Source organism: Gadus chalcogrammus, chromosome 11 (genome assembly GCF_026213295.1).
Source record: "Gadus chalcogrammus isolate NIFS_2021 chromosome 11, NIFS_Gcha_1.0, whole genome shotgun sequence".
NCBI classification, from domain to species: Eukaryota; Metazoa; Chordata; class Actinopteri; order Gadiformes; family Gadidae; genus Gadus; species Gadus chalcogrammus.
The window spans coordinates 3,274,408-3,294,439 of record NC_079422.1 but is presented as its reverse complement, the minus strand read 5'-3'; the positions used below and the strand labels follow the sequence as shown (position 1 = coordinate 3,294,439).

Here is a 20,032-nt window from a genome sequence, read left to right as displayed (position 1 = left end):
TGCAAAAGACTTAAAGTACTTGGTGAAACACAGCAAGCTTGCATTACTGTTGCCATTATGTTGAATCCAAGATTCATGCATAATTCATCTATAAGTCATCTACGATTACAAATGTTTTACACATCTTAGTTGTGTTGTAATTAAAAACTTTCTTTTTTTGGTTCAAAGTGTAAATTCCAAATGTAAGTTTATATCCAGAATTTATTTGTTAGAAAATCGTTAATTTATTGGATGTGCAATATATTGGTATTGAGGTTTCTTGAATGATAAAACTAGAGCTGTCACCTTCTTTGTTTCTCTAACTATCTCTCTGGTGTGTGTGTGTGTGTGTGTGTGTGTGTGTGTGTGTGTGTGTGTGTGTGTGTGTGTGTGTGTGTGTGTGTGTGTGTGTGTGTGTGTGTGTGTGTGTGTGTGTGTGTGTGTGTGTGTGTGTGTGTGTGGAGATGTGCGCAGAGGAGAGTGACTCCATTGTGTATTCACATCTGCGCTTTCACTGGTGTTTGTTGTGTGGAGATGTGTGTGGCAGTGGTTATGTGTTTCTCTTAGTTCTCTGCTCCTAGTCTCTCTCTCTCCCCATGGTGTCTTGTAGCCTGCCCTTTAGTCCTACCCTGTATCCTACTGTTGTGTATATTACAGTGCCCATATAGTATCAATCACTGTCCAGCTTCTGCATGTGCTTGTTTGTAAATACACTAAATAAATTAACGAAAACCAAACGAACACTCGTCTGTTTGACTTGTTTTTTGCCTCTCTCTCTACTATTCAGTCATTCAGCATATCGTTTAATCCTGAGCAACCTCACTGGAATCCCTTTTAGTTTTCCTTTAGTGCTCTGCAGTCCAGGCAGCGCACTAGATAAGCTGCGTCCTCATTCGTAGATTCACTTGTCTTTTTTGTAATAAGAAATAAGGTAGAAAAAGCTGAGCAGGTCTATTGGAATGAATGCACTTTGAATAACGGCTGCTTGAATGGACAGGAAGCTGCCAAGCTCGGACTTGGCAGAGGTCAAGGTATAGCTGTGAAAAACAACAACTGCATTGAGTTTTATTCCACTACATGTCCCATGTCCTCCTCTGAAAACGAAATACGTGTAATGTGTCTGGTTTGAAGTCCAGCCAGAGCCTCCCAGCGTGTCCGAGGATACTGCAGAGAGGAGAGTGGCGTCAGCCAATCAGGGAGAAGCGGCCCCTCCCCCACCACACATCTTGTACTGGTGTTCTTTTGATAACCTCTATTGTGGGTCATTATGGAGGACAACAAGGCGATCACGCGCTCTCGCCTCACGCCACTAGATAGCACTGTTAGCGTGAGCTAATTATTTTCCTTCACTGCGGCAGTTTCCTCCATGGAGAAATCATAAATACGTCCACCGTCTCCATGGCGGCACGACCGCACCGAGGCCATGCTTCGGATTTTTTAAAAAAACGTTTTCCCGTATTTAGGAGCCGAAGTAGAATGTTTTTTTTTTATTGTGGATATAGAGGCAAAAAGGTTAGACAGACATTCAATGGCATTGAGTGATGATATCAACAATTTCCTTTTTGTTTTTCAGATGCACATTATCATAGGGAAGAGGCAAAGGCTACATTTCATGCAAACTATATAAATAACTCTGTATTGTGTGTACCTTTGCTATAAAGTTAATCATCCACTGGCAATAGTGTAGTGCTTTTTGTTAGAAAGGGACAATGGGAAATATACATGTAAACAGTCAAAGAAATTGCACTTTCTTGGCTTGTTATTTGGAAGCCACAGTATAATTAAGTGTAGACTTAAAAGACTGTCGTTGACAAAAGGTAACCAATTCATTAACAATTGATTGTCTGACCCACAAAAAATAAAATTATCTGAAATAAAAATAACGAAACAAATTATGTATTCTATAAAAAGATTCATATACAATCATTGTCAATTTAAAAGAGAAATGTCTGATACTATATCAGTCAGTCATTTTTAAAAACGTCTTAAGTCAAACAAAAGTTCTGTTTAGTAACAACTAATCCGGAGAGTACTAATATATAATTCATAATACTAATCGTACATACCACTGTGGATAGGTAGGTAGTAAACTATATGTATTGTAAAACATTTACTTGTAATAAGACACTTAGATATATATCTATACTAGGTGTATCTTCCTTTTTTTTTCTATGATAACATTGGCAAACTATCTGTACAGAAAACTGACCTTGCATTTGCAAAATAATAAAATATAAAAAAAAGTAAAATACAAAACAAAGGTGTTACATAGTCAATAGTTACCACAGGGAATATTGCTTTTAAACACTGCATCAATTTGCGTAGATATTAATCGTACAACATGGCACTTACAGAGCATTCTGGGTACATTCCTCTATTTATTTTTTTCTTTCCCTTTAAAACATTTTGATTGTCTGTGGTCCGTGTAGAGCAAAGAGCAAAACATTCTCCAAGGCAGTCCGAAGTAAACAGAAACACATTACACCCCCTCCCCCCACTAGAACAATACTAAGTATAGTCAACAACAAGCACTTTCTAACCATTAATATGCAGAGTACATTTCCTTACTAGACATTTGCTATTTTTTAAAATATAACCTCTGAGAACCTCGTTACAAACTCTATTGCAGCATTGCCAAAATTCCTTCCCGTACGAGCCCCCCCACTCCCACCCCTTTGTAACGGATAACAGACCTGGTAGGGTGGGGGTGGGGCACTGAGGAGGACCAAAGCACTGTCTAAATAGTTAAAAATGTCTCCCTTCTCTCGTCTCTGCTTACCCTCACCTGCGCAGTGATCTGGGCCAAAGACATTAAGCACAGAACACGGAGGAAACTAGTCTGAACCGCTAGGGAGAATACTCTCTTTATCCTGAACTGAAGCATGGCATTCAGACGACTGACCAATGTCTCCACGACTTTGATTAAGGTGCCAAAGTATGGGCTGTTCAAATGTGTGTGTACGTGTGTGTGTGTGTGTGTGTGTGTGTGTGTGTGTGTGTGTGTGTGTGTGTGTGTGTGTGTGTGTGTGTGTGTGTGTGTGTGTGTGTGTGTGTGTGTGTGTGTGTGTGTGTGTTAATAGTGTGTCCACTTAGCATGCAGTCTATAGTGTGCTTCATCTATCCAGCACTAGTGCAAATTCATCTCAGCTGGTCAATTTTCTGTCAACTCTCTCTTTCGCTGTCTCGCTCTCTCTCCGCTTCGCACGTCCTTCGCCTCTTGGACTAAGAATGCGTTGCCATGGTTTCAATGTTGGTATGATGCCCTTTAGAGCACCGGGTTCACCACACTCAAACTGTTGGGCTGTGTTCTGCGTATAGATTTCCTCACCATCATATGCATCGGTTCTCTCTCTTTCATTTTGCAATAATTAGTCCTTAAGGCGGGATTGCAACGCTGGTGTTTAGAGTTCCTCTCTGTCCGATCTATCCCCGAGGGCCGGCTCCAAATCCCCCCAGAGCGATCCCACCTGCATTAGAGAACGGTTGAGGCATGCTGTTAAACGATTGCACTGGCTCTGCATAGGTGATAGTGGAAAATGTTTTGATCATTCCGTGTCTCACCTCTGGCTCTAAGCTTATGAATGTTGCAGTGCAAGGAGTAAGTCGTTCAGTCGTTTCCTCCGCAATTCTTTGCGGCAAACTTGGTCGTCTTTGTCTTCTTCTCCTTCTTCTTCTTCCTGGGATTCGTCTTTCTCTCCCGTTTCCTCTCTTCTATTCTGGGCTTTGGTTCGCTGTGGTGGGCAAAAAAACAACCAAAAATGTGGAGTCAAACAGATTCGCAGATTTCCATCACCCCCATTTCTCTTAGGAATGTATCCTGCTTAAAGGAAAATAGTTACATTTTTGGTTTCCATCAAGAGAAATATGGGCAGGTCGAGTTGTTGGTAACCAAGCTGTGTGTTTTTGTGTGTGTGTGTGTGCGCGTGCGTGCGTGCGTGTGTGCGTGTGCTTACATGAGGGTAGGCAGTGAGAGAGACGGAGGTGTCTGGCGTCCCGCTGTGGGGGTCTCTGCTGATGACGGCCGACCCGAGCGGCTCATCTGTGGGTTCAGGAAGGGACTCGACGTTAAGTTATGACAGCTCGGAGCCGTGAGAACAGACGCAGGCGGCGACGGACTCTGGTGTGTTCACAGCTCGTTAACATGTGTCTCCATGATCACCCTGGCGACTGTTCCTAAACGGCCGTGTGGTTCCGCCGTTTCCCGTGAAGGCGGGATCAATGCCGGGTTCACGGACAGCGGCGGTGGCGGACAGAAATGGGGGGAACATTTCTGCCGCCAGGATGACTGTGGTTGGAAAAGCACTTGGCCGGTAGCTCTGAGTGTGATACACTGGGACAGGCCCCGAGACGGGGAGGAGGACGAGGCCAACGCAACTCTCCCCCACCACACACACACACGTGCACCGAAGTCCACTTAGGCACACAGACACACACACACGCGGACACACGCACACACACTTATTTGCATGCACGCACATGTGAAAAAAACTCTAAAGAAATAAACACACACACACACACACAAATACCCAAAGTGCAGTCAATTTGAAGGAACGTGTACACACAATTCAGCCACACACGTCATACATCATGCATCCACAGACGCCTACAGGAACAAAAACTAACACACACACTTGCTTCATGGACCTGACTGGATGTTGCTGCGGTCCCCGTTGCTGGCGGGGCGGTGCACGGCGTCGCTCTCCGCCCGCTGCCTTCGCCGCTCCCGCTCCATCCTCAGGTGGATCTGCTTGTCCCGCACCAGCTCCCAGTTCCTCACCAGGAAAACGCGCTGCCTCACCACGAAGCTCCTGGAGACGCAAGGGCGCGCACACACACACACACACACACACACACACACAGGCACCCACACAAACACGCATGCACAGGCGTACACACATGCGTACACACACACACACACACACACACACACACACACACACACACACACACACATATAGACATAAACCCACACAAACAGACACGCACACACATGTAGACATAAACCCCCAAGCACACATGTTTCCCATTTGTATTGATGCATTGTGATTCCTGTACAGCAGTAAAACTCCTATTGAAACGGAATAAATAATTGGAAACAGTAACTCATGTGTTATGTAAACGTCTAGTTCTCTACCTCTCAGTGCTGGTCATGGGCTCCATCTCCAGATGAGGGAAGAGGCCGACCAGGTCCCCAGAGCCATCCTCCTGAGAGAGAGAGAGAGAGAGAGAGAGAGAGAGAGAGAGAGAGAGAGAGAGAGAGAGAGAGAGAGAGAGAGAGAGAGAGATTAAATGAACCATGGAATAAATGAGAGTGAAAGGCAAGCAAATATCTTTACTCTTACTCACGGCTTCATGGAGAGACGCTCTTGTTCTCCCCTTCGGCCGGCCTGGGGGCATGAAACAGAGGAAGAGATTAGAGGTGGGAAGGTAGAGAGCATGGAGACAGCAAAACTGCCGGCTGAGTTAAAGAGCCTTCTGGAAACGACAGGGGAGCAGACAAACTGAACTGAGCACAATCACAAGGAAGTGAGCTACTCACAGCAGAGCCTCTTCCTCTTCAGCGGCACCGCGGGCGGCTGGTTCAGCTGTGAAACACACAAGCACACAACCGGTCACACACCAACCGGTAGCACCTCGTTCTGCACTAACAAGGTTCCCTAACTGTTGAGATCAATTTTTTTCATCTCATTGGGTCCCCTTCCCCTTCCCCAGCGCCTCCCTGTGGTTACTTCGAATTAATCACTGCAACGTGATTTGCAATAGCCGCTGCTATTGGCTGAGTCCGACATGCCCCGCCCACCGTGAGGCTCCGGTAGTAGTAGTGGTAGTAGTAGTAGTAGTGAAGTGTACCTGGTTGTGTCTCCAGAGCCACAGTACATCATAGGGCAGCTGGAAATCGATCCGCTTCAGCCTCAGGTACTTGCCTATGAGACACAAGGGGTGGGCGTACCGCGCGGTTAATCCCCTGACGCTAGGAAGGAATGTTACACAGAGTATCAACAACCACCGACCGGCCATGGTAGCATGGTTGCTGTACACGCACCGACATGAAGTGGAGCCGGTAGGAGGCTGTGCTCGCGCTCTCCCGCGGTACACTCCAAACTCGCAGTGCTGGTTGGGTTGGATTCGGTGGAGGAGCTGGAAAAAACAGAAGAGCTTACTAAAAATATATGTACCGGTCTTTTATTCCAGGTTAGGTGTCTGGCACAAGGATGCCTCTGAGTCGATTGCAGATATTGGGGTTCAAAACCTTTCAAACGGCCTCACTGTAACTATCGGTACCCATTTTGACAACACGTGGAAAATAATGGGAGAAAATGAGGGTAAAAGCTATAAATGTTTTTCATTTTTTATTTTTAATAAATGACAATTTCAGTGTGGCCTTAATCAACTCACTCTGTGGTTTTGTAATCGTCCGAGTAAAGGCCGGAACTTAAGAACCTCTTGCTGGGGTAGGTCTTCGCTCTCCTCTCCCATTGGATGGCTGTGGTGGGCGACAGCTGCTCTGTCTCTGACTGGTCTAAATATTGTGCTGGATCGTCGCTTTCGGGCTTATCGTCGCTGAGACTAAAAGGAAGGAATGAAGAGAGAGGTAGAAAGACAGGGAGGAAAAGGAGAGATAGAGAGAAAAGGCACTGGCTTAGTACACAGTGCTGATGAGCCGTGGGTTAATATTAAAGGTGTTGATCCCTGAGTACAGTTCAGCACAGCCGCTCACTTGCGTCAGGTGGGTCTCAAGGCATGAGCTAATCTAGCGTAGCCAGACTTCCGCTCATCACGCCTACAGAGTCTGATGGTGGGGGGGTTGAGATCTGGGCTTGAGGGTTGGACAGGAAAGGGCGGAGAGGCCGTCGGCCACCTCGCATACTTACAATGTTACCTATGGAGTTACCCGAGCGAAAACTGAGCCGGAACACCTCAGTTCCTGGAACGTTTCCCCCCCATGTTCGTGGCCAATCAAAGAGCCCACTCGGGGTTTCAGAGGTCTCGTTATTGACAAGGTTTCCACAGATCCTCTGTTAGCTTGAGAGATGTGGGGGGGGGGGGGGGGTTTGGCTACACAAGGTTAGACATGGACTTACGCGCACGAGTGTGTTTGTTCATATACCTCTGACGACAGGGGGAGTCGGCGTTCTTCCTCTTGCGTCCCCGCTTCCGCTTGGCGCCCGCGCCTAACTCGCCGTCCCCCTTGGGAGCCGCGGGGCGCTCTGCCAGCCTCTCCCCAACGACCTCCACCCGGCTCCTCGCCGCTGGCTGCTCTGGGGACTGCGGGGGGGCGGTAGAGGGAGACGTGGAGGAGGAGGAGGAGGAGAAGGAGGTAGAGCAGCAGATGGGTGGTGGGGGTGGGGGTGGGGGTGGCGGTGGCGGTGGCGGTGACGAGGACGACAACGTGGAGGTCGGTACAGGAGCGGGCAGGGGGTACTTCCTGGGTCGCCCGGGCCCTCTCTTCCTGACCTCGGTGCCGTCTGTTGCTGCTGAGGCTGCTGCTGGCACACCTTTCTGCTGGCCCCGACGTCTCAGGTCACCTTGTGAACCTGTCGCGTGTGAGCGTGTGTGAGAGGGAGGGAGGAGGGGTGGGGGAGAGGGAGACAGATGTGGATCAGTGGCTGAGCCAACAGGAGAAGAAGCCGCACTCTACTGATTCATGGGCTGCAGATGAGGTGGTGAGTCACGACATTTCCTCTGAACTCATAATTTTCCGGGAAGCTCGACTTGTGTCCGAACACACGGGCACGCACACGCTCATACACACACACACACACACACACACACACACACAAATACAGTGAAGAAAAGTATTGCAATCTTCAAGGGTATACCCGCACTGAGAAGCACCCCACGCATGAAGGACTAGCTATTGCAAGCTTAAATAGTTTGGCTAATTTGGTGCACATTGGCACGACCAGAGAGATAATGATGAACAATTAGTGTGAATGGGCAAAAACGTTTGTGTGTTTTCCGGTGTGTGTGTGTGTGTGTGTGAGGGGGGCACACGAATGAAAAAATAGTTAAACATCTAAATTAGTTTAAAGATGTGCTAATTCAAATAGTAGTCCAACCCCTCCCCACCCTCCATCTCTATTCACTCTTTATCCCTGGTCTGACCCCAGCGGTACTCTCTGGTCCCTATTTCCTCCTTGATCCCTCCTCCCCTGCAGCCCGTGACCGCTCTTTCCGTATTATCCCCCCCAAGTCAGGCAGGGCCCCTGTTGGCCAACGGGGCTGCAGGAGCAGAGGCATGGCTTTAAATAACCGCCTTCGTGGTTAGCTAATGACTGCGTCGCTTTGGGCTGCAGCAGCAGAAGTATGGTGGTTTGTTACAAACCAAAGTATTTTTCTGGCAGACCTCCTTCAGGATGCCTACCAGCCAGCCTGCTGGGGTGCTTTGAGAGAGAGAGAGAGAGAGAGAGAGAGAGAGAGAGAGAGAGAGAGAGAGAGAGAGAGAGAGAGAGAGAGAGAGAGAGAGAGAGAGAGAGAGAGAGAGAGAGAGAGAGAGAGAGAGAGAGAGAGAGAGAGAGAGAGGAGAGAGAGAGAGAGAGAGAGAGAGAGAGAGAGAGAGAGAGAGAGAGAGAGAGAGAGAGGGAGAGAGAGAGAGAGAGAGAGAGAGAGAGAGAGAGAGAGAGAGAGAGAGATTGCAGAGTACAAGCGTGTATATCAGATGCGTCCCCTGCTCAGCAGTGCGTGTCTGAAATTGGCAATAAAAAAAGAAGGTTGATTTCCTTTCTGATTACCTCTAAAAACACGCTCCAGCCCTTGATGTGCAGCGCTGGGGAGAAAGAGGCGAATATGTCCCTACTGCATGTCCCTACTGCATGTGGGTCTAGTGTTTGACACTAGACCCATTTACTCAGAAAATACATGTCACACTTTCTTTTATACCCCTAAAAGGCATGGTTTTATAATTAATCTGATCTCACAGGGGCTAACCAATACATTCTTTACATGATCTGGCTTATAAATTACTTGGCACTATACTTTTTTTATGATAAGATAAATGTGTGCCCATCATTTCCTTGTAGGCCTTCTCTATTCCTTGTGATACAATGGGGGCGTGGAGGACAAGACAATACAATCCTTGTTGTATGAATTGTCTACTGATGACCCCATTTTTTGAGCTTTTGGGTCAGTCTAGTGGTATTCTTTCATTCTCTGTCTCCAAATCAAAATATATATTCCAAAAAATGCCCAAATCACATATTAGGACTTCATATACAGTATGTATTTCTTATCTGGTAGTACAGTAGTTGAATGGCAAGTGAGTCTTTGTGTTGGTTATTGGACAACGATGTAGCTATCCAGCCATGCGTTCTCACCTGTTCCTCGTCTTTCTCTCCAGGCCAGATCCCCCCTCCTCCATGACATCTCTCCAACACCCAGACCTTCTTTGCCTATTCTTAGGCCCTTCCGCCCCGTTTCCATGGCAGCAGAGGTGAACAGGTTGATGTGTGTTGGGGACTGGGGAGCGGCATACAGATGCAAGTCTTGGAATTCATCTTCATCCTCGTCCTCCTCCGGGTCCGACCCCTCTGACCTCTCAGCGTGTTTACTGCTGGCTGCGGTGCTCCAGCTGGGGCTGGACAGGCTGAATCCCGGACGCCCCAACAGCCCGCTCTTCATCCACGGCTGTCCCAGACCCCCCCAGCTCCCCCCGAATGAGGAGAGGTGAGAGGAGCCCAGCCCCAGGGAGCTGAGCGGGGTTGGCTTGAATCGATCTGACGATAACCTCGGAAGGGAAGACGCGCTGGGCGCAGCGAAGGAGGAGGACTCCCTGACGGTCTTGCACAGCCACGGCGAGTCCCTGGCGGCTTTCCTACCCCCGTCGGCCGGCAGCGAGACGTACCCCCGCGGCGGGGGCTTGTGACCTGTCCGCCCTGGGGCTCCCCGCACCCCCCCCTTCTCCTCCTCCTCCTCCTCCTCCTCCGCTTCCTCCTCCTCCTCGCTGAGGTCGCAGTGCTGGTGGCGGTGTTTGCGTTTGTGTTTGCGTTCAGACCTGGAACAGCCACAGCCGAGGGCGGAGGTGAACCCTGCGCCGGCGCGCGGCCCTCCCCCTCCGCCGCCGCCGCCGAGCCTCCCCGGGTCCCCCTCGCCCTCCACCCCCAGCCCCCCGTCCCTCAGCGCCCGGCCCATTCTCCGGTGGAAGCGGGCGGGGTTGAGGAGGAAGTGCGGGTGGTGGGGCTGGTGGGAGACGTACTGGTGGGGCGGGGGCAGAGGGTAGGAGCTGTGGAGGTGGGGATAGATGGGCACGGTGGGGGGGTACCCCCTGTAGAACCCCATGTCGTCGATGGGCTCTTGGAACTTTGAAGGGCAGCCACACTGTCTGCGGTCTGGCTTCCGGCCACAGTGCAGGGGCTGGCACGGGTAGAAGGGCTGGGGGCTGTACGGGGGATTTGCCGAATAAGCAGACGGGTGGGGGGAGTAGAAGCCGTTCAGATTGATCCGGAAGATGTTGGAGCGCAGGGGGTGCGAGGACGAGGGGTGATGGCGCCTGCCCCCATCGACCTTCACGCCTCCGTCCGCGCCCGGCCCCAGCCCCGCCCGCACCCAGCCGCGCCGTCCGATGTGGACCTCCCCCAACTGGCCAATCACATCCTCCAGCTCGGCCAGGAACTCGGGGTTGTGCATGTGCAGCTGAAGGTGCTTCTTCTTGTGTTTACTCTTCTGTTTCTTCACGGCGTTGTGACCGAGGCAAGGGTAGCTGTCCACATGAGAGCACTTGTTGGCGCCCTGGCAGGGGCAGGAACACATGCAGCTGCAGGGGGACACGCAGTCAAAGTCCCTCCTCCTGTGTCGATGCCGCTCTCTCTGCCTCTCCGCGGCCCCGGGGCTGGCCATGGGATGGGTGTGTCTGTGGATGGAAACCAGGTGAGGAGCGACCGGAGATGGGTGTTTGGCCAAGGCGGAGGGGTACCTCTGTGCCCCCAGGATCAGGCCCGTCCGGAACACGCCGCGGCCCCCCCTCATCTCCCCTCCCCGCTCAGACACACTGTTGTTGTCCGTGCCGATGCCGCTGTCGCTAGGCAGCGTCTCCTCGCTGTGCGACTCGCTCCTCGGGGAGGGAATGGCCTCCTTCAGGTGAGCGGGGGAGGCGGGTGAGTGGTGCAGGGTTGGGGCGAGCGCCGAGAGCTTACAGGACGACTGGTGGAAGGGGAAGTGCAGCCTCCCCTGACAAGGACAGCTCCTCTTCACAAAGGGGGAGAGGGAGGAGGTGGGAGGAGGGGGGTGCGGGGAGGTGCAGGAGGAGGCAGGGGAGGGGAGGGAGAAGGGGTGTGGGAACACCAGGGAGGAGGACGCGGGGTCCGTGAAGCTGCCCTCGCTGTAGGGGCTCTGCGCCCCGCTGGAGTGGGTGAGGGAGGGGGAGGGGAAGGGGTGCGTGGCCGGGGGCTGGAGCTGGTGGGAGGTGAAGAGAGAGCTCTCCGAGAGGCCGGTGAACAGAGGCGGCTGGGGGGACCTCTGGGCATTAAAGGGTGAGGGGAGGGTCCCTGCTGGAGCTTTAGGCTTGCGTCCTCTCCTCTTGCCCATGTAGATGGTCCCCCTCTTACTGACATTGATCTGGGCGCCCCACTTCTCCCCCAGAGGGGATAGGGCTGAGAGCGTGTTCCCCGTGGCTTCCTGTGGCCGACACGCCACCGCAGCACCCTCGCACTCCACCTCCCCCCTCGCCCCTCGCCTCCGCCCGTACTCGGAGCGCATCCCTGGGTAGAGCCTTTTCCTCTTCTTCTTTATCTCACTGATGAGCTTGCGTATCTTCAGCTGTCTGATGCCTCGCTCGGCGGTGAAGGCCTTGTACCTCCCCTTGCCCTCCGAGGAGCTGGGTAGCTCTCCGTAGGGGTCTTCGGGCAGGGGTCGCTTCGGAGGGCGCCCTCTCTTCCTGGGCGTGGCGTGAGGCGGGGCCACACCTCGGTGAGAGGGGAAGGTTACCGGCGAAGGGGCTTTGGGTGCTCCTTCACAGCCCGGACGAGGAGCGTCTTCGGTAGCTGCTTTTGGGGAGGATCTCGGCGTGAGCTCAGTGTGAGACCTGGGCCGGCCTCTCTTCCGCGCGGGGGTCATGGCATAACCCGGAGAGTGGAGCTGACTCCCACTATGTGCAGGCGAGGAAGGTCTGCATGTCGCGCGCTGAGGAGATGATGTTGGAAGGGAGACGGAGGAGGAAGAGGAGGAGGTCAGGTGGGCCAGATCCGTAGCTCGGTCTGGGGACATTGTAGACGGGCAGCTCTTGATCTTCTCTGGCAAGCTTAAATAGGGGTTGTTGGAGGAATCCACGGGGGGTTCCTGGTTCTCTGCTCTCTGAACCCTGTGCACTAGCTTGGTCCAACTGGGGCGCCTGGCTTTACGCTTCTTCAGCGGTCGGCTGTCCTGCTCCTGGGGAGCGGTGGAGGCTGACGTGAGTGAGCAGGCAGCAGGAGGAGAATGAGAGAGAGCAGGAGCGAGAGGAGGAGAGTGGTGGCTAGGAGATACAGTATGATGTCTCAAGGGGACGTACTGTTCTTTAGATTTAGTGTTGTCATCCACAGCAGCTGACTCTGCTTCTCTCACTGTCTTGTTGGTCGTTTCCTCTACCTTCTCCCTCTCACCTGGGATGGCTAATTTACGGACCCTATCTTGCTTAGCAACATCATCTATTTCACATGGCTCATCCCTCTTGTCTTTTCCCCTATGGCTTTCCGGGCTAAGTTTATCCCTCTTTCGCTCAATCTTCCCTCTTTCTGTGTTTTCTGCTCCCTCTCTCTTTGTACCTTGGTTCCTTCCCTGTTCCTCCTTCCCCTTCCCGTGTCTCGACTTCCTGTCCTTCACCTTCTGCCTTTTCTTCTTCTTGCCCTCCTCCCACCTCCCTCCTTCACTCTTGGCTCCATCTGCCTGACCTCTGTCTCTCTTTTTCTTCTCCTTCCTGTTCCCTCTCCTGGCTTTCTTCTCCTTCCTCTTATCTAGAAGAGGAGGCCCCTGGGTTGCGTCGGAGCTGCAAGAGAAGAGCTGTGTGGGTGGGGAGGCGGTGGACCGTGGTTTAGGGTCGACCGAAGGCGGGCAGACAGCATCCGCCCTGTTCTTCTGGAAGCGGCAGGGCTCTTTGTGTGAGCTGCGGGAGACGGCCGGCGGTCTCGCTGCGGGCTCTGTATCATTGGTAGAAGTTGACAATCTGCTGATGCTTCCAAATTTGACCTTTGAGGTCCGGGCATTAACGCAACCTTCCAGCTTGCCTTTCCCATTGGCCACTCTCTTCAGCCTCTCCAAACCGTCATGCTTGCTGTGGGTCTCTCCCTCGTTTCTGGGTTCCCCTGCGGAGGTGGCCGGGGTGGACAGGGCGGTGAGGGAGTGGGTGGTGGGGGAAATCGACTGGTCTGTTTTCAAAGAGCACATTTTGTGTCCTGCAGTGCCTCCAGACTGAGCACTGATACTGGGAGGCTTATCTCTCAGTGGCTTTCCAGGGGAGCTGTTCGCATTTGCCTCTGTCTTCGCGGATGGTTTGATAGAAACCTGTAAGTAAAGAAAAAAACCAACAAGGTCAACTCCGTCTTTAATGGCCATAATGTCATTATTGTAGAGGTAAAAGCAGTGAAGGGCAATGAAGTTAAACAAGAGAACACAATGACTTTTGTTTGTGTGCGACTGCTGAAGGAGATCGAGGACAGAATGACTCAATGGGGGAATGAAAAGCGGGTTTATTAAGTAGAAGTACAGAGTGAGGTTATGGAAACAGGAGTAAAGTTGGCACAGAAGGAGGACAAATACAAACAGTGAAAAAACAAGAGGGGAGAGAGAGAGAGAAGCAAAGAGAGAAAGAGAGAAGAGAAAAGAGAGAGAGAGAGAGAGAGAGAGAGAGAGAGAGAGAGAGAGAGAGAGAGAGAGAGAGAGAGAGAGAGAGAGAGAGAGAGAGAGAGAGAGAGGGAGAGGGAGAGGGAGAGAGAGAGAGAGAGAGAGAGAGGGAGAGGGAGAGGGAGGGAGAGGGGGAGTGAAAGATAAATGGAGCAGGTAGAGAAAAGAGGGGATGTAAAAATAGAGGAGGCTCAGAGATAGAGAGAGAGAGAGGCAGGGGAAACCGAGAGAGACAGCTGTGCTATTGGTAGCTATAAATTGCCACAAATAAAGATGGGAAGTCTTGACATTTTATACATGTCCTATAATTTTAGAATGTTGATGCTTGAGTAGTGTTTTCACAGCTAAAGCAATAAGCCTCCCCTTGGGTGATTGTCATGAAGACGGATGAATACATGTCTGCCTCGGCTTTCAGTAGTTGCTGTGCTGTTGGCCTATTTATAGTTCTGTTGACTCGAATCTACTGCTTGGGTTTCAGTATTTAAACAAAATCCCGATTACTACCTCTGCTAAGAGCAGAGAAGGATCTTTTTCACTGGGTAAGACTGGTGGTGGACTACAGTTACCAAAATTCACACATAGGTGTCATTAATAATGTACAACTATGTGGTTGTGGTACAGAAAGGCACTATTAACTATCGACAGGAATACAAGCTGTGTATGTCAGACCAATTCTCCCTTTAACCCACCTCACGGCCGGTGCGGGCCCCCGGGCTGGCAGGAGCCGAGACAGGCGGAGCAGTGGCCGATAATGGTGGTCGCTGCGACCGCGAGGATGATGAAGGTGGAGAGGGTGCAGCTGATGCAGTTTGTTTGGTGTGGGGCTGGACAGCGTCCAGCGCGGAGCCCTGCTCCCTGGCGGCCTCCCCCAGCGCGGGGCTCGTGACGCCCTGCTGACCCACCTCTCCCTCCCCGCCCCCGGCCCCGGCCCGCGCCGCCTCGGCCCGGCCCTGCCTCTGGTAGGTCCTGAAGGTGGGCTTGCAGACGTAGCTTTCCAGCATCTTGGGGGGCTTCTTGGTCCTCTTGGCTTGGAGTCCGATGCGCAACCGCACGTTTCCCTCTGGGCCGTCGGCGGGGCCCGGGTAGAGGAGGGGCCGCGGGCCTGCGTCTCCGCAGCGGCCCTCGATCAGCAGCTCCAGCACCGTCCCCTTGTCCCCTCCCGGACCACCTCTCCCAGCTCCTCGCCTCTCATCCTCCATCTCTTTACCCTCCTCCTCCCCATTCTCCACCACCTCCTTGTCTCTGCTCCTCTTCTTGTCCCTTGCCCGATCCCTCCGGGGCTCCTCGCTGGAGGGGCCGCGGGGCGCGGGGGGTGTGGAGGGTTTGGCGGTGCTGGCCGTCGGAGGGGTCCCCCCCTTCGCTCTCTGGTCCATCAGAGAAGTCAGGGGGGAGGGGCCGGGTGCGGTGGGGTTCCCAGTGTAACGGCTTCAATGCAGCACTTAAGACTCAAAATACGGCTGAGGTGGTTGGGCTGGAGGTACACAGAGAGAGAGAGACAGAGACAGAAACAGAGAGAGAGAGAGACAGAGACAGAGACAGAGAGAGAGAGAGACAGAGACAGAGAGAGACAGAGATCGTTATTAGTCATTTTATATTGAGGGGGAAACCCCTTCGACCATACTGCTGAGGTAAGGTGCTCTTAATCCTCTGGAGATGACCTCACCCTACAGAAACACTCCCCGTCTGTCGGACCCCAAAGTTCAGTTTCAGTTCAAGTTCCATTAAAGAAAATCATGAAACAAACTCTTTTAGTGTATCAGCCATATACATAATATTCACCTAGCTATTCACAAAATATTAAACAAAAAACATAGACGGCACTTCCTCTACTGCTGAAAAATGCTTGTGATAGGCTAACAGCCAAGCCTAACATCACAGCCAATCTTTGGATAACATGCGGCCACTGTTATTTTATAACACGTTTCCGCTCTCGTTCAAATAAAGCCTTCAAGGGGCTAACACTACACCAATCTGGCTAGCGTGTTCTATCACTCTTTAACAGCCAATAACTCAGATGTCTCCAAAGATTATTCAACCCTGTGCTAAGTACCTATTTAACTTGAAAATGCTTTCAGGTTAGATTAACTTGACCATCATGTCACATTGTGTTTAAGAGCACAACACTGCTTCTCCTCCACTGGTTCTGGTTGTACTCCTTGAGTCGCAGACCTCTTTTCCAAATCAAATCCCCAATCAGATCCTCACAGATCCCCCATCTGATCCAGTCCCAGCCCCGCTCTCTCTTAGTCACTTCTATCATCGGCCTCTCCGTTTTCGGTAACTCCCCCAAGTGCCTCCCCTCCCCACCGTTGCCTCTGCTGTACTTTCTTTTCTCTCTGAAACTCCCCTGTTTGTCAGCATGCCACTGCATATATTATCTTAATCCTTTTCACTTCTCTCTCTCTCACTCGCTCTCTCTCTCTGTCTGTCTCTCGCCCCGCCCCTCAACATAATAACACATGGTAAAATAGTAAACTAAAGGGCTGTTTCCATGTTAATCAGAACCATATTTTCCTCCACCTCTTTTCCTCTTCCCCAAACTAAATCCCTCCATTCACGGCCCCCCCCTCCCTCGCTGTAGTAACACGAATCAGTAGGAAAAGGGGAGAAAAAACAAAAACGTATTTTTGGAAATTAGTGCAAATTCCTTCCTCCTCCCATAGCTTCCTCTAAGTTGAGTAAGCTTTTCATTGACCCCATTGTAAATGGGCTTTTAATGTGACATTACCGTTAGTAACACACCCTAAAATAACATTCTCTTCTGTGGCGAAAACTTTCCCCCCATCGCACTCTCAATCACGCAACGCTAAGCCGGAATTTGAATGCAGGAGAAACAGCGTCCAGTGTCGTGCTTCCTTTATCAAACACGTTCTCGCTCTCTCTCTCTCTCTCTCTCTCTCTCTCTCTCTCTCTCTCTCTCTCTCTCTCTCTCTCTCTCTCTCTCTCTCTCTCTCTCTCTCTCTCTCTCTCTCTCTCTCTCTCTCTCTCTCTCTCTCTCTCTCTCTCTCTCTCTCTCTCTCTCTGTCTCTCTCTCTCTGTCTCTCTCTCTCTCTGTCTCTCTCACACCCATTTTCTAATAAAACACCCCGTCTGGCATTCTTTTTTTTCTCCCCCCCTTCTCTCTCCTGAGAGCCACTTATGAAATAGCTCATCTGTCTTTCAGCGAGCTGGACTGCCCTTTAGATGTAAAAGAGCCCCTCAGACAATGTTTTCATTTAAGAGCTCTGCAGGCCATATTTCTTACCTCCCTCCACACCCAAGCCCCCTTACTTGATTCCAAATCAACATCTGTTCCAGTTACGTTGTTATGTAACATAGTTTGGAAAAGCCCTTCAAGGCCAAATTCTTACTACAATGAACTAAATAGATATGATTACTGTAACTATGTCCTGTTCCCGCCGGCGAGGGCAAGGATTTGGTTGGCACCCTGAGCCAGAGGATTTCTTTAAGACCGGGGTTTAGTTAAATAACGGTTTAAAGGCCATTTCATCAATCAGCAAGTGTCTTCACTCAAAGGCCAAGTTGATTGGGCACCACTCTAATGGCCTTTCACCCAGTAATGTAAATACAAACTGAGATACATTATATATATATATATATATATATATATATATATATATATATATATATATATCCCAATGGGAAAGGCAGAATGATTAACCACAACATTGGTTCTTATTACTTTCCCATATGTCCAACCACTACATCCCCATCCCACCATGACCGTATCTCCAATAACAACAACCTAACGTATTATCTACTAAAACTTTCCAAGCAAAGATATCTGAGCTGCAATTAGGCTGTGTACATTTTAGTGGATCCTCCTAAAGAAGGTTTTAAGGTTTCACAAATGGAATGGAAGATACTTTCACAAAGGCCGACATCATGCTACATAGGCTTATTAATGACATAGTGTAAGTGAACCCGTTATTAGAATGCCATACATGGTGTACCAGCTGCGTAGGCTGCTGAGGGGTGAAGATACTGTAGATAAGAGTACATCAGGGGGTGGTACCGCACCGGAGCAGCCCATCACTGATCTGGAGAGGACGTAAACGGGATCTTTGGCTCGATCATGACTTTGCGCACCCCTTCTTTTTTATAAAATGAACAGATACGTGATCACAGTCGCACTAACTAACCAGACGACGAAACGCATGCACGTGTTGTTGTCATGTATGATCCGCCACGTTAACACGTCACCCCGCGGTTGGTATTACCGACGTTATAAGCAACTAACGCCCCGTCACAAGCGGGTTAAATCAGACGTTTGACTTTGGTAGTCTGTACGCGATGTGGTTGAATCTCCCCGTCCCTGATTACTGTCCACCGCCGTCGCGTACACTCGTGCCAGCCACCGAGAAATACCCTAATAATAATAACAACCACGCACATTAAACTTCTACAGACACACATCCTCGGAATCAGAACAGTTAAAACGGTCACCCGGCTGGTCGTTTTTCCATCAAACATATGCGCTTTAGCCATGTTGATGATGACAGGCCTGCACACATGAAAACACACACACTGCCGTGACATTTTGGAATAAGGCTACGTAGGCCACTTACCCGAGAGCGCGTCCCACAACTAACCGCGTTCAGTCCGGGGCTCGGCGCGCTGCTGGTTCCCCGCTGCGCCCTACCACCGATAATTCAACGATCGTGGTGCAATAGGTGTTGCTTTGATTATATAACTATGACCGCTACGCCTCCTTAGCGACTTTCAATCTCATCAGCTCTCGTCTCAGTGTCTACTGTGCCACAACATTCGCGCGGGTGTTTTCATAATCACACAGCGGCGGAGAGGTCTCTCCGGAGGCGCGTCTCTGCAGCTAGGTGGCGGTGGTGCAGCAGTGGTGTGTTACCAACCCTCCTCTCGGGGAAAGTTAGATCGTGGCAACCCGAATTATAACTTGATAATTTTCACACGCATGTGTGCACCGGAGAGTGGATATTTTTGCACGCGTGACCCGCAGGGTGCGCTCTTTGTTTTATGGTGTAACAGTGGGAAGTGATTTGTGAGTGTGCGCATCCTTGCAGCTAGGTGGCGGTGGTGCAGCAGGGGTGTTTTATTTACCCTCCTTCTCGGTGAAAGTTACATCGTGGCAAACCGAATTATAACTTGAAGATTATTTGCACACGCATGCATCGGAGGGTGGATGTTTTGCACGCTTGACCCGCATGATGTGCTCTTTGCTTTGCGGTGTAACCTTGGAAAGTCGTGGGTTGATGTGCGGGAATGCGGAGCCATTTGTGGGTGCCCCGAGGGGGAGATGAGACGTAGAGCACAGCAGAGGATCTCATTGCAGCTTATAATAGGGAGCGACTAGGGAGGGCTATTTAGAAGGCTAATAAAATGGCGACGACTATAGAAGTTTGGTTGTTGACATATATGTAGGATTTTAACCATGCAATGGTACTAACATACGACTTTATCATATTTAGGGAATTAGGTAATCCAAATTTGTTCCGAGAAAGGGATTTAATAACTAGTTATTATATTAATAAGAGCAGATATAAATACATATAAAATAACAATTGCTATGAACGCAATTTTTGTATTAGGCCCTAAGGTTATACTATGTGTAGTATGTTGTTGTAGCAATTGGTTTAAAACAATTGAAACACAGGTACACGGATTGCTATTACGCTTATGCAATTATCTGGCAATGCATTATTTATTTATTACCCTTAAAGTTCGCCCTCTGAACTGTGAATGAGTAATACATTGAATGGCCATGGTTACTTAGTTATTTATTATTCAACCACTCTGTCGGTTTATTCCAAATGACAAGTGGACGTCTGGAACACCCATCTACATCGGGTATATTACTATCAAAAGTAAAGGTCCAGTTACTCTTAAAATTAAAATAAGGTGATATGGATGTATATGAATACAATAAACTAACATTTCTACGTCGCTGTGTGTATGTTGACCCCATTGACACCTAATGCGGTATAGCCTAATAGTTATTTAGTATATATATTTATAGATATAGATATACACATAGATGTATATATTAAATTCAGTATGATACTTACATTCAACGAACCACGTAAACGCCATTATTTTTTTGATAAATACAAGTATGCTGTCATATCATTCCATTGAACTATTTGAAAATATATCGCTTTTGGTAAGTGAAAATATCTGTGTTATTCTCTTTTTAAACAAAACTGTGCTGATATCTTGAAGGCTGGCGCCCCTTGCAGTAGACCTCATGGGACCTATCTTAAAATATGAA

The 20,032-nt window shown here is 50.0% G+C and overlaps 1 protein-coding gene across 1 annotated transcript; it reads right to left on the bottom strand.

Moving 5' to 3' along the window:
- Window positions 1–764: 764 nt before the first annotated feature.
- On the bottom strand, window positions 765–18,734 carry LOC130391632 (histone-lysine N-methyltransferase ASH1L-like). Its single transcript, XM_056601857.1, has 15 exons — window positions 18,357–18,734; window positions 17,733–17,828; window positions 14,478–15,259; window positions 9,294–13,449; window positions 7,088–7,514; window positions 6,376–6,546; window positions 6,023–6,117; window positions 5,830–5,903; window positions 5,519–5,564; window positions 5,326–5,366; window positions 5,114–5,184; window positions 4,624–4,787; window positions 3,933–4,018; window positions 3,541–3,710; window positions 765–3,446 (listed from the first exon to the last, which is right to left on the bottom strand). The coding sequence occupies exons 3-14, from the start codon at window positions 15,159–15,161 to the stop codon at window positions 3,555–3,557; spliced, it is 6,171 nt and encodes a 2,056-aa protein (XP_056457832.1). The 5' UTR covers window positions 15,162–15,259; window positions 17,733–17,828; window positions 18,357–18,734; the 3' UTR covers window positions 765–3,446; window positions 3,541–3,554.
- Window positions 18,735–20,032: the final 1,298 nt, after the last annotated feature.

What these genes read in the sequence shown, in the direction of transcription:
- LOC130391632 (XM_056601857.1), bottom strand. Translation starts at nt 15,161, where the DNA reads ATGGACCAGAGAGCGAAGGGGGGGACCCCTCCGACGGCCAGCACCGCC. An exon ending in GGGCCCGCACCGGCCGTGAG is followed by an intron (nt 13,450 to 14,477) that starts GTGGGTTAAAGG and finishes CTTTACTTACAG; the next exon opens with GTTTCTATCAAACCATCCGC. An exon ending in GGCTCTGGAGACACAACCAG is followed by an intron (nt 5,565 to 5,829) that starts GTACACTTCACT and finishes TGTGTTTCACAG; the next exon opens with CTGAACCAGCCGCCCGCGGT.